A 14,742-nucleotide genomic window follows, 5' to 3' on the forward strand; every position below is an offset into this window, starting at 1 on the left:
ACCAACCACTCATTGCCTTTTGTTAAGCAAAAAGATGGCTATATTGCATAGCACTACAAATCAGACACTCCTAAATAAAACCATATGTCAAAAAACCTTCATTTTAGGCGACCTGCACACACTATGTAGTTATTAAATCCAAAGTAGAAACAAAAGACCATATTTAAATAAAGATTTATTAATTTATTATACTTAAATGTTATGATGAGAGTATTAAGCCCTTCAAAAATCAGGATTCCTTGCTTCTTTATTACAGTCCTGGTATTTTACTGGAGGCATACAAAATATGTTACGAATTAAGTGAGTTTAAAAACAAATTAATATAAAAACAGCAGAAGGGGGAGAAATAATTGTTTCATTCCCAAGAACACATATTTCTATAAACTTAGCTACTTGTTTTAGAGGTCTATACGTCCTTCTAGAGAGCAACACCATTTACTGACAAGTATACTACAGTATCAGGTAAACAAACCCTATACTTCCAGAACTATACTTTTCTACATGTCAGGAAGAACATGTCTGTAAGATAAGTTGGCTAAACAAACTAGTATTCTGATTTTTTTCTTCTCTTTCTCACTCCTCCACCATTTTTCCCCCCCCCCCCCACCTGGAACTCTTACATTGATGAGATCTGGAAAACAATCATTTAACCCAGTATAGCAAAACCTGTATGTTCTAAAGTATAAAAATTATAAACTACTACTGAGATTACTCATCCTACCTGTTTTATGATAAGATTGTAATACCTGTAATTTAAAAAACAAACAAAAACAAAACCAACAAACAAACAAACAAACCAAAAAAAAAAAACCCCACAACTGTGTCATGACAATTATTAGATTGTGGAATTATTGAAGAGTCAAGGAAAGAAGGTTGAATAAAGAGAAAAAAATATTTTTACTAAGGTACATCTTGTAAAGCACAGGTGCCCTGTTCAATCAGTTGGATTGCTGTTACCAAATTCAACAAGAGTACAATTGGGTTTTGCCTGGGGGAAAATACAAAATTACATTGCCTTTGAGGTTAATTTACAACTTATGTAACACACATGCAAAAGAGGAATATTAACATTTGACACAGGTGCAACTAATTCCATATCTGTTTATAGCATACGAGTAGAATACATGTATGCATGCATTTCTTAAACATGTTCAAACTGTATGTTGCTTATTGTATCTGTGCAAGATGTCCTGTTAGAATTGACATGCTTTTGTAAATAAAACATTAAATGTATTTCTAAAAGTATTTGCTAGAAATCATCAGATTGGCTCAACTACCTATGTTAAAAGATTGAATTAGCAACTTTCCTATTCATTGACAATACAACAATTGTGCCTTCCAGCCTGTCTCGCCATACCCACCTTCCTCCCCCAGCCATTTTTCAGTTTACTATCAACAGTATTTTAGATTTCTTTCTCTGCTTTGAACACAGTAAAAAAAAAAAAAACAACCACAAAAGCAATTTATATTGCAGGGTCTTTGGCTCCTTGACAAACATCATTGCTCCAAGTCTTTTCTGTCAATAGATCACCAGCAATTTGTCATTTGGGGACCTGAAATATTGTCATCACTGCTGATCAAAAGCCAAGTAGCTCCTTGCTGGATATTTTCAGAGGGGAGGCCATGCTACATCTCAGACAGAGCGATCCATCAGCAATGTCAGCCTGAGGACTCCAGTGGACAGAGCAACACTGTAGAGGAAACCCCTGCTCTCCCTCGCTGGCTAGTTCTGGTTTGAGTAAATACATAGAGGGATTCCACACACAAAATCAGGTTCTTTGAAGTGACTTTGCCCAGCAGGCTTTCCAAAGAAATGACACAAGCATGGTCAGACAGAGATGCCAGATCTTCTCAAAAATCCAAGATGTCCCAAAGTCCTAAAAGTAGGTCAAGTTTATGTGGTGCTTAGCTGGCATTAAGTGCCTGGCATAGCATATTCCTCAAATGCTAATGTTGCACTTGCTCAAAAAAAAATTAAAATCTTATTTTGGAAATTAAACTGAATTGTTTTAATCTACCTGTGCAAAGTTTTAGCCATTCTAAACTAAACTGAAGGCATAAAACATGAGCGAAGTCTAGAATTTTTTTTTAACCACTCAAACCCAGGTGTCTTCTCTGCTCAGTTTAAGTCTTTTTATACTAATACACATGAAATAGAAGAAATATTTATTACTCGCTCCCAAAAATTCATGTCTTCAAACGAACTAGGGGGGGGGGAAAAAAAAAAAAGACAGCAAGACCTATACATGCACTGTACCTCCTAGACTTAGAGATAGAAAAGTAAGAATTACAAAGCTGATTAATCTTGGCTACTTTTAATTAAAAGTTATTTACAGAGAGGGAACATTTAAGACAACTGATCTAAACTCAACCTCAAAAAGTTATAGAAGAGACGTAAAGGTTAGGTTTTACACCATACCTTTGCACTTCGTCCACACAAAGTAATTGCTGCACAGACCTGTGCTACATAAGGTGACACAGAATATAAGGAAATGTTTGTTCCTTTCTGAAATGAGGAGTATTATCCATCCTTTGAGTGCTCATTATGACCGTCAGCATTGAGATTTAAGTGCACAGGATCCCAGTGGAAACACTCAGAGGCTAACGAACTTCCCTAATTTGACCAGAAATGCATGCTTTGGAATTTGTTTGTATTGAAAAAAAACATGTAATGATACATTCTAAAAAGACATATTTTCCTGAGAGTATTAAACAATTGTTTAACAGAATAGGCTTCTCAGATATGCTATGGCTTCTGTTCAGTGCTCCCATTTATATGAAAAAGATTTCTTGGTATCATGACTGTTTCTAATGCCAGTCCTTAAAACTTGCAATTCTAAATTTACCCTTTGATTAGACATGTGTGTTTCTAATTAAGCTCAACCTGTCCATCCTTCTTTGAAGAGATTAAAGTCAGAGTCCCCCAAGACCCTTGAGGCTTTGTGCAATACTTGTACTTGGTAGGCAGTAGAAGTCAGAAGTGGAAAATAAGTGCAATAAGCTGCCAAGCTTGTCAGGAACCTTTTCAACCAAAAATATGTACTTGTGAACCTGTAAAATCTTTAAGGGACTGTCATCTTTATACAGGAAAAAAGAGGAAATGGTGTTGCATATCTCGTATACATTCAAGTATAGGATGCTGTATGTGAGCAGTAAAATAAAAGCATGTGTAGTAGTTAATCCTTAATGAGGTCTGTGCAAGATTACAAATGCTTTTTTTCCCCGGAGTGAACCAAACTTTACCTTCTGAGAGGCATTTTGGAATTAACTTGGTGATCCCTAAGGAGGACTTCCAACCCTGTTACTCAAAATACGTCTCTTGGGTATTAATGATATGAAATTGGTTCAATGACAGAAATAAAGAAAACAGAAGTCAACTGTCTTCTGTTGTTTTAATTGCAATGACAATTTTGAGAATGCATTAGGCCTTCTATATTATTGACATTTTTAAAGAAGAGATGTACTATCACACTTCCAATTTTTCCCCTGTACTGCCAGATGACATACACTGCAGTGAAAATCCACATATAAAGTCACACTATTCTTGTAACTCAAGCTTCAAAACCATTTGCAGTAAGAATAGCAAGAATTATGTGATTCACCAACTACTGTCAACCTCCTTCATTAATGCACAAACTTTTTTAAAATACCCAAAGCTTTTTTGTTCTATTCACCGCATTTCTAAGCACACTAGGTCAGACAACGTTAGGCACTGAACTGAGGGTTCAGGTTACTATCCTGTGGTGATCAAGGATACAGGTACTTCACCAAAAGTATTCAGAAAGTGTCAAATATGACTAATCACTTTGTTAAAATTTGTCAAAATGCTCATAGACTGACCTAGATTTTGATTTGTACGAATTCACTAGATTATCCACTCTGTTTTTAGCATCTACACCATTTAGGAACCCACCTCCCACTTTCTGTGAAACTTCAGCTTCTAGATCACACAGAATCTCACTTTCAGAGGTATCATGCCATTCAGAAATGAGATGATGCCATTAGACGTGATCAAAAGCTGTCCTGAAGTTGAGTTGTTGTAAGAAATATAAGTGAGAAAGAGATGGTGTTAAGAATGCCTTCAGGTATCTGCTTATTTAAAGAACTGAAGTTCTCTAAAAATTCTCGCATACAAGACAACAAGGTTTGCCCAGGCAGGCTCTCCATGTCTAACCTTGAGCCATTTCCATTGCTGAAAACCTTTAAGCTGTTGTTTTCTTAAGACAACCATTCTCTGACCTAGCCTTCTGCCTTCTCACTCTGCTTTTCACTGAATATGAACCTCCATATCCAATGTCATGCCATTTTTCATGCCAATAAATGAGTGTGAAAAGGCCTTTCCATATGCCAAACAGGTAAAGCAACCATCAACCTCTTGGCAAGAAGAACGCTTATTTTTAAACAAGCAAATTTGACTGGGACAACAACAATCTGCTTTCAAAGAAACCTGATTACTACACAGCCAAATACAATGTTAGAAGAAAATGCCAGAATGACAGGACTTGATTCATATAAACATGTATGTCATCCTCAGGGAAGTTAGACCCCTTACGCAAATAAATTTAAAATAATGTATATATTTTTTTAAAAAAAACACCACCTGTAGATTGGCTAACATACCAGAAATACACATACTCATGAGTTTCAGTATTTTTGTAGAAAACTATAAATAAAAAATTGTAGGACTCACATGTTCTGTTTTCAACATCCAGTGCATATTTTCTGGCTTTTTGGATAGCCAGCTTCAAAAATTGTAGAAGTACTCTCCTGGGAACCAGGAACCAAAATACAATACATTCCTTGAAATTCATTGTCTGGAGCCTTGAGTTACATCTGAGACCCTTGACAGTCACCCTTCCAAAATGCTTGCTGGTTGTGATGGAAGGCATACACCTTTACAGGATGCAGATTACAAGTTTTAGTAATCCTAGTGGCACTAAAAGCAATTTTCTACCACCACACTGAAACTTGTTTCTGATTATTTCCCCAAACATCTTACTAATTTAAAAGAAATTAATCTGATATAAATGAGTATGTAAGACTTAAGTCTCATCCAGTGGGTTTAAAACAATTAAGAACCCCATCAGAATCCCTATTTACACTACCTAATTTCATTTGGCTCCCTTCAAAAATCCAGCCTCAAAGGGATATTTTGGTGTTAATCAACTGTGCTAGGACAGAAGAATGTACGTATGTCTGAAAAAACAATATGTTTATGTTACACTAAGCAGACAAACCTAAGTTTTACTGTCAGTTTGCAAAAGTAATTTTCTTGATCAAAAAGAAATTGCTGTACTGTGAAGATTTTTGGAGATGAAGAAATCAATTGCAAACTTGGCAAGGAAAAAAAAAAAGGGGGGGGGGGGGGGAAGAAACAGCAGGGGGAAATGCAAAATCTTCCCTTAGAGAACCTTTTATGAAAAGCCCCTTTGGCTCTCAGATGTTCTTGATTTTGGATGATACTACTCAAAGTGGACTCTACATATTTGTGGCTTTTTGAATGAAAACAAGTTGAAAATAATGGTTTGTTATACAGTAGAACTATTATGGCTAATGTAATAAACCTTAATAAAATGTAACATCAAACATGGCTATTTTATATAAGAATTAAAAAAAACTTAACACCTTTTTGGTAGGTCTGAGAAGTACAAAGTTTTAAAGTTTCATTAGAAGCCTGTTTTTCTTCCAGAAACTTCAATAAAATAGGCAGTGGCCAAAAGGACAAGATAATACGTACTCTTCCATGCTTTATGTCTCTTGCTTATTACTTATAATTGAATTTTGTAAAATAGAACAGGCAGATTAAGAGCCAGTAAGATGCACTAAAAATTATCATGCCAGGAGCAATTTAAACAAATATTAAATACTTGCTCTCATAGATAACGAGACATTTCTCTGTTTCTTAACTCTTACACTAAACTGGCAACTAATACACAAAAAAAAAAAATCTATTAACATGGCTATCAGTTTACATATAAACAGATACCATTATTTCCTTTTCAATTTTATTGAACTTAAATTTTGTCCAGCATACTGCCAGAGAATCTGGTCAGGCAATCTGCTTTTACAACCCATTCATGACACCAAGTTAGCACATCCCAAGAGGATAGAAGAAATTGTTTCAGTGTGTCATGCTGCATCCTGACTTCTTTCCAACTGAGCCTAACTACAGAAGAGCCGTTAGCCAAAGGGTTGTGTGGTTCTGCAGTACATGAGCAGAGGACTGCATACCTGTCCTACACGGAGACTTCCTATTGACAGAAGAGAAATAACTTTTCCCATCATGCCCCAATCAAAGAAAAAGAAAAAAAGGTCAGAAAAATAATGTTTTTGCAGGTGTAATGACTTTTGTCAGGAAAAAAATCAATCTCTTATTTAAAAGCAAATGTGCTTTAGTTCTATTTGAGAGTCGTTCTGTCATTTAAAAAATAAATGCACCATATTTAAAAATGCTGCCTCCATTAAGGTTTATGGTTTACTTGCCTGTTATTAATAATTAGACTACTAAATTTAATGTTGTACAGTTAAATAAGCATCCAAAACTCATCCTGTAATAAGACCTTACTAAGACCTTCAAAGGGGAGAAACAATCAATTTCATTTTTGTCAAACCTCAGCTGTAACTTGAAATATCAAACTCTTCACGACTTACAAGCGCAATCAATAAGCATCAAAACCACAGGTCTTTATTTAAGTAAAGAGTACTGTAATAAAGAATTTTCCTTATCTTGCTGATACTCCTGAAAACAGTTGCTTCTAGGAATTGTTGAAATGTATGTTTGAAATCCTAACAAAGATACGCTGGAATTTCCACAAGTGATAGGCTCTAATAATCATATCACACTGAACCATGAAATAGAAAATGTATCTGAAATTTAGTGCAAAATTTAACACTCATGAGTTCTGCTGATTCTGTTATCTGCTCCATTTACATGCCAATCTACAGTCCTACCTAAAAATGCATTTCCTAAAACCCTTAAAATAAGCTGCTCCAGCACTTCCTTTGTAGCCTAAGTTGATTTTACACGTGTCTTGAGAAACAAATACTTAACACCAAACCACAGCCATTAAATTGATACCATCCATCAGCAAAGGTAAATTATGCAAATCAGAATTATGCAAACACCTTTTTTTTTTAGTTGCTACTATTTCTATTTCGTGCAGCTGTCTGTCAGAGTTCATTATGTGAGGATGAAATTATTTTAGTAGCATTATTCAAAAACACAGCAAAAGTCACAGACTTGTGTCACTGATGAGCTATTTATTGCTTTTAAAGTCCGTTAAGGTACCTGATAAACAGAAGTCAAGCACTGTAGCCAGAGTTCCCTCCCAAAAGCATCTTTTTTGCAATCCACAAAGTCATGCAACCGGCATTCAGAAATAAATACTTTGCTTCCAACCAGCAGCTTTGAGGGGTATTTCCTTTCCTATGTATACACAGCACAGCCCGCTACTCTTTTTTTTCAAGCCTCTCTTATATAACAGACTGCAAAAACCATCTCTGAACAACGTGATCAAGATGCGATGTCCTGTTTTGGTACTACAACATTCAACATAATCACATTCAACACAGTCCCGAGCCATTAATCAACTTCTTACTAATGAGGATGATCTATCGCAAGTTCTCTGCAGTTTTGCAGGATGCAGACTGATAGTCAAGGCTCCCAAAGGGTCAAGTCATTCACAGACTGAAAAGAGAGAGCTTCACCAACTTGGCTCAGAATTAGTCTTACAAGAGTATTTGATCATCGTAGAATGTCCGAGTTTTGCTTATATACCACAGTCTTCCTAGGCAGTTTGGGTTTAGGCTTGGGGCTCCTCCCCAGAAAACCTGCGTAAAGGTAAATAGGCTCACAAAAGCCCTAAAGCCATTTGAGTCTCAGAGGCCGGCAAATAGGATATGCAGCAGCTTTCTCTGGAGACCTGCACCTAACTCCCTCACGCTGTGTCATTTATACACTGACCAACTAACTAGGCTGTTTAAAAAATACCAACCCAGTCTATATGACTTAGATGATCAGTTCATTTTTCCAGAGAGGATAAACACATCCTTAAATACAGGATGACAAAGATATTTTTCCCTCTCTTGATTTTGCAAAAACCCACAACAGACTTACATAAAGTCTGTATAATACTGGGTAGTCCTCTTGCTATCCTGAGGTACGTAAGTCTTGACGTACCCTATGGAGAGGTTTGCTACGAACCACAGCTCAGGCCGATTCACTGTTTTCACTTTACATACACGCTCCCTATACTGACTGTGAAAATAAACGTGAAATGTGAAGTTTTTACTTTATCTTGTTATTGCCAATGAAAAGACATACATGTTTTAAGGGGCACGAATATCAGTTACTACAGCCAATAAAGTTAACAGCTAGTTAAGGAAGGGGGCCTATTCATTTCTAAATATTTTCTGCAAGTTTTGGATATTTTCCTGTAACGCATGGGGTTAATCACGACACCTGAATCCGAACAAGCACACCCTAACACTTAAAGTATGAGAAAGAAAATGTCTCTGCACAAGATGCTGTATTCCAGTCTTTCATGTATTCATGCCTCCAAACCCTCCAGGGGAAATTTAACATGGTTTCTAAAATGATCCCTCTTCGGGTTTTTTTTTTTATTTTCCTCCACGATCCCCGGGCAGATGAATTACATGTACTGCCTGTGCTGCTGCACCTCCTCTGTGGTGACTTGATTCAGCTGAAGCTACGCTTTGACCGATCGATGCAAGCACATTACACACCAGAATAAGAGTAAGAGAAGGGTAAAGGAAAGAAAAGCATCTTTCCTTTCAGCCATTAAATATAGATCAACGAAACACCACAGCGCACATCGCGGCTCCCCTCCCCACCCCCCTCCGCCCGCTCCTCGAGCGCAGGGTTTCGCAGACGGTGGCTTCAAAGGAAGAACATCCCCCCCTCCCGCACACACACACACACCGTATACACACAGAGACACACACACACACCCCCATACACCCCCCCCCACCACCACCACATACACACACGCAGACACGGCGGCAGCCGCCGCTCGGAGCCGCCCCAGGGCCCGGGGCCATCGCGCCGGCACCTCCCGCGCGGGCTCCGCGCAGGGCCGGGCGCTGCCCCCGCCCGCGGGTCCCCGGGCCCCTTCCTCCTCCTCCTCCTCCTCCTCGGCCCATGACTTCACTGCCGTAACGAGTACATTAGTGCAGGGCGTCGGGAGACACGGTGCCGCGGCTGCCCTACATAAGCAGCGACTAACGTAGAAAGAAAGGGAGGATAGAGATGGGGGGGGGGGGGAGGTGCGGGAGGAGGAAACAAGGGGAAAAACCGCACTTTGTTACCTCTCCTCTGAAGGCACAAACACAGCTCCCAGCAGCCCAACCCAGCCCGGCTGAAACGCCGAGGGGAGCAGTGCAGGAGCCCGCACCGAGAAGAGAGATCACGCAAGCGGGAAGGGTGTGGGGAGGGGGGGGGGGGGGACCTGGCACCATTACGGTGCCTGTCGTACTCACCGATCGGCGCCGATTCCGCCCGCTTTCTTCCAAACATACACCAAAACCCAACAGCAAATCCTCAGTCCGCTAGGCAAGGATGAAAGGGGGGGGGGGGGGGGGGGCGACCGACGGCCCCGGGCTTCACCGCAAGGTCCTGACCTTGCCCAGCTGCAGCATCTTCGGCTTGCCCCCCCCCGGGCGCGCCTGTGCGCCCCTGTGCCCCCGCGTCCGTGCGACCGCGCCGGGCCGGGTCCGAGGGGCTGCGCCGCAGGGCAGCTGCCCGCTGGCTGCCGGGGCGAGGCGGGCTCGGCATCCACCGCCCCGCCGCTCGGGCGGGGAGCGGGGCCGCGGCTGCGGCGGCGGCTGGGGCAGGCGGCGCGGCGGCGCCGTAGCGCTGCGCGCCGGGCGGGCGGGCGCACCGGCCGCGGGATGTGGCCGAAGGAGGCACAGCCGCCGCCGCAGCATCTGCCGCCGCCGCGCTCCCTCCCCGCCGCCCTGCCTCCCTCCCTCCCTCCCCGCCTGCCTCCGCCCCTCCCTCCCCCCCGTCCCCTCCCCAGCAGGAGCGCGCCCGCCGCGGCCCCGCAGCCGGCGCTGGGGAGGAGGGGGGCGGGCGGCCCCGCTCCCGCTGAACCGCCGCCGCCTGCGCCGGGCGGGGCCGCGCCGGGTCCCCCGGCCTCGCCGCAGAGGGGCGCGTCCCCGTGTCCCCCCAGCCCCCCGCGGCTGGAGGCGGGGGGGGTGGGGGGGCTCCGGCTTCCCGGGGAAGAGGGAGGCAGGGCGGCGGGCCAAGGGCGCAGGTGTGGGGGCGCCCCCCGGGACGGGGTGGGGGGCATCGGTGGGGAGCGGCCCCTCGGCAGCGACAGTGGCTCCCGCCGCTTTGGCTTGGATGACTGAAACTTGAGGTCTGCCAGCCAGAACGGTGAAAGCAACAGGGCAGCGAGGGCTTCGTCCCCTGCTCGTTTCTCCCTCGGTTCTCTCTTGCCCATCCTTGGGAACCCTAGGTGGAAAATCTACCATGTTTTCAGAAGTCTTCTTGCGAGCAAAGAGGGTGAGGAATATGGAAGTCGTGTTTACTCCTGTGCACGCTTAACCCTTTACTGAGAAACTTGTGTAAAATGCAATGACAGCACTCACCCGAAAGTTGCCATTCCATTGGTCCTTTCAACTTGCTGCGCGGAGTTTTGGTATCTGAGGAAAAACACCAATTTTTTTGTTGCTGTTGTTGCCTGGGGTAATTACTGCTAATTCACGCTCGCAGCGATCTGAGGATCAGCGTAGGGATCAGGAAAGCCATTCACTCGGCCGAGACGTGAGGGCAAGGCCTACAGCCGGTCACTTGCCCGCCTGGACCCGCGGGCCCGACGCCGGCCCCGCCGGGAGGAGGAGGAGGAGGAGGAGGAGGGCCACGGCTCCCCGGGGCCCGCGGGGCGGGCGGCCGCTGCCGCGGGGAACGGCGCGGCTCAGCGCCGGCCTGGGGGCTGCCATCCTCTCGGGGGGTCCCACCTCGGCCTCTTCGCTACCAAACCGCCGCGTAGTCGGCCGGACCCATCCCTGCAGGCGCTGTATGAACCGCCGCGGGTTCGGGAGAGGTACCTGCAGGCGGGTCGAGCCGACGGGAGCGCGGGAGGACGGCGGGCGGACCGCGGCCGCGATGCAGAGCGACTCGCTGCTGCCACCTTTCGCTCGGCGTTTCCGCGGCTTTCCCAGACCCTCCGGTGAGCCGGACCGCCACCGCGCTGAGGGCTGGGCGGGGGGTGGGGGGTTACCCCCCCTTTCGTTTCAGGGGAAGGCCAGAGACTAGTTCTTCCCTTCATTGCGTCGCTCGTGCTGCGCCCAGCGCCAGAAAGGCTTGTTTTCCATCTGTGGTCTCTTCTTGTTTTGTTTTATTTCCCTATATAACTTACCTTCATTTTACCTTTGCTGTTTAGCTGGGAATTTTTGTGCGCTGCCTTGAGGCCAACTCATTTATCAGCTATCTCTAGCCTTACAATAAGCACGCTCGTTTTCATCTACTCATGGATGCGCCATAGGAACGGAAGAGAAAATTAGTAGAGGAGCCTACTTAAGCAATTCACGAAGCCATAGCGGTAAATAGTTAAACAAATCTGTAGTAATTAAGAGTTCGTCCATGTGAATCTTCTCCTCAACTAATGAAAGAAGAAAAGTTGGTTCCCCTGTCTTTGTCCAAACTTGTAACATCAGTGATCGGGCCCACGCTGGCTGGCTGAGGCTGGAGAAATCAGCAGCTGGAGGTATAAAAACTGCCTGCATAGTAGCCTAGCCTGCTGTTTGATGATTAGGGCCCTTTCCCGGGAAGCAGGCTGGTCTTCCAGTCTGAAACTCCTAATCAGACATGTAACTCAGCTCTCATATTTCTTGACAAATGTCCTAACTTCCAAAGTATTGCAGAGTAAAGAGAGACCCACCAGCAGCTACCCTCTCCCGGGGAGAGAGAGCGAAAAGAAGAAAGCAGCTCATCATCTGCATCTGGAAGACGAACATAACATCTGTTAAGTGCAAGACATTGGGTTTGTGATTCCCAGACTGAGATAGGCATCTAATTCAGGACTGAATGCGGTGTATTACCCAGCAGATACCTAGAGTCACTACTTTACTGTTAAACCTCAAGGTGTACTTAATAATAAAATTACTGGGTGTCGTAGCATCCTAGATCCACCATAGTGTCATGTGATCCACCTTCTGCAGCCCAACCTCTTCTCTTCTTCAGAGCTCAAAGGTCTTTCTGTCGATAAAGGGAAAGGAGACAGAAGGGCTAGAAACAGACTGTGTCCTCTCCTTCCTGCTGACACACAGCCATGTAATAGGAGCATTTCGTGGCCCTGGGGATGGTACACATCTGGCCTAATTGTAGGACAAGCAGAGTGTGCTAGTGAAGGATGCACTGAAGACAACCCATTCTCCCCACATTCTAAAGGTTACCCAGGTGTCTATACCAGTCATAAAATACCAGGTTGGAAGGGACCTCAAGGATCATCTGGTCCAAACTTTCTTAGCAAAAGCACGGTCTAGATGAGATGACCCAGCAGCCTGTCCACCTGAATCTTAAAAATGTCCAATGTATAAGTACTAGTCTCAAAGCTGTTGGCCTGGAGGTTAAATATAGTAGTAATAAAGGTGTATAGCAATGAGAACCCTCTGTAGGGAAAGTGAGAGTTGGAGGCAGAAGGATTTTGGAGAAATCTGGGAGGTGTCTGAAGACATCTGCTTTTCTCTCACAAGATTTCCTCCTTTCCCATCACTATCTTGTGTGACAGGATATTCATCTGAAGACATCACAGGATTCACAGAGCAGCTTCTTCTCCAACTGCTCATCTCCTCTGATTCTCCATGCATCACCTTTCAAACGTTCCCTGACATCAGGGGAAGGTCAGAGAAGGGGCAAGGGCTGAGCCGTGCTTATGGATGTGGAGAAAGAGTGGGACAAGGGAAGTAAACCAGATCTTCAGAAATGGCTTTTTGCACCTGTTTTTGCTGTCACAGAGGAAGGGTAAGGGAGAGCAGTGAGGAATAAGGAGGTAAAAAGGAGGGGAACCAAATTCTGGAAGGGCTTGCCCCTCTATAGTAGGTACTGTCTGCCTACTTCTTTCTCAGTGACTAAGCCTGTTGTTCAGAGAAGCCAAAAGCATAGAGAGGTGGAGACTGTTCACTTTTTTGGTCAGCCTCAGCTTTCTCAGATACAGGCAGTCTGTTCCCTTAGGCTTACTTGGTCTGTGCCTGGGAGTGGTGTATCATCTACCCTAATCCTCAGTTAACTTCCTTGAGGGTTTGTTTGGGGTTTTTTTCTTGAGATGGAAGAAGAAAAGGAAAATATTATAATATCAAGGCAAATATTTTCAAGCTTGGGAGCTGTAAAAACATCTTAGCCATTTGTATTTGGCTGTAAGATTTACAAAGGTTCTTGAAGACTTAAGTTTCTGTTTGGTCAAAATAATGACAAGTAAAAATTTTAGAAAATAAAAAATGTAGTACCGTGAATAGAGTTAAATCCAGCAATAGACAGATAATTTCTCCTCTAAACAACTGTATTATAAAGAACAATAACAACAACAAATTGTTTAAGCTTGGGCTCAAGAGTTACTTGTTACTATAGCTAGGTGCCAGTGATTCGTTTCCTGTCCTGTTAACTAGAAATATAACTTTTTCTTTGTCGTAAGTTTCATCTGCAGGTAAAGGATGAAGCTAGCAGTGGAGAAACATGGGAAAAAGTCCATTGGTCAGCAGTTAGACAAGGCATCTGAAATATGGGATACCTAGACACAGGCGCTAGTTATGTCTGCATGTTCTGTCTCAACATAAACCATATTTAATCTTGGTTTAATCCTTCTTCAAACAGAGCTTTGGGGTTTGTTTTCTGAGTTTTTGGACAGAAGGGAAAGCATTTCTTGGCTGTTTTGATTTGTTTACTTTTAGATCATGTTTAAAATTAAATGTATACTTTATACGAAGATTACCGAGATCCTCTGTCATGGTCAAGGTTCAGGACCCTCCTTTGTCACACGGAAGTCAATGGGAACTGTCCATACTAAAAATGCAACTGAAGTAAAACTAGGTCTATGCAACAGATTAATGTTTCAGGTTATCTTTAGCAAGTCTGGAATAAAATCAGGAAAACATGGGGTTTGCCCTTTTTGATAAACTGAAAAACCAGTTAAGCATAATTAGTTTTTCAAATTTAGAGCAGTACTTTAAAGAAGTTATTGCAATTACCGTCTTATCACTTTCCAAGAATTACTTAAAGGTGGAATTATTAAAAGAAGTTTACAACCTCCATTGAACTATATTTCAGATAAGAAAGAGCATGTTTCTAGAGACACACACTATGGTGTCTTAATGAAACCAAAGTGGGAATTAATTTGAATAACTGATTCAAATTTCTTCTCTCTTACTTGTCCATCATATTATCTTTAATAAGTCAAGTCAACATTGAATTATAATAATATTATTTGTATTTTCCATTTTTCCTAAATTGTTACACAATATTATATACAACATTGCTTACCTAACACAAAGTACATGTAAATCCTGGGATAAGGATAGCTTTCTACACAACAAAAATAAAATGACAAGAGAAGGTTTGCATTGTTGTATTTGCATAAACTCATGTCCTGATGTCCTGGAAATATTTTTTTAGCTGTAGTCTCTTAAAGAAATATAAGGTATTTTCTATTCTGAGACACAGCTGGTTTTGACTCAGTCTGTTTATAAGTAAATTACTGGCTGAAGTGCTAAGCTTGACTGGCAATA

At 42.9% G+C, this 14,742-nt stretch overlaps 1 protein-coding gene across 4 annotated transcripts in view; it reads right to left on the minus strand.

Annotated features, from left to right (window-relative positions):
• Positions 1-9,592, minus strand: part of CTNND2 (catenin delta 2) — a 696,862-nt gene extending 687,270 nt beyond the window's left edge. For all 4 annotated transcript variants that reach the window (XM_074826001.1, XM_074825966.1, XM_074825976.1 and 1 more), the window contains exon 1: positions 9,499-9,592. In XM_074826001.1, the coding sequence (XP_074682102.1) occupies positions 9,499-9,535 (37 nt within the window). In that variant the 5' untranslated portion in view covers positions 9,536-9,592. The remainder of the gene's footprint in view (positions 1-9,498) is intronic.
• Positions 9,593-14,742: the final 5,150 nt, after the last annotated feature.

Source organism: Strix aluco, chromosome 1 (genome assembly GCF_031877795.1).
Source record: "Strix aluco isolate bStrAlu1 chromosome 1, bStrAlu1.hap1, whole genome shotgun sequence".
Classification (NCBI taxonomy): Eukaryota; Metazoa; Chordata; class Aves; order Strigiformes; family Strigidae; genus Strix; species Strix aluco.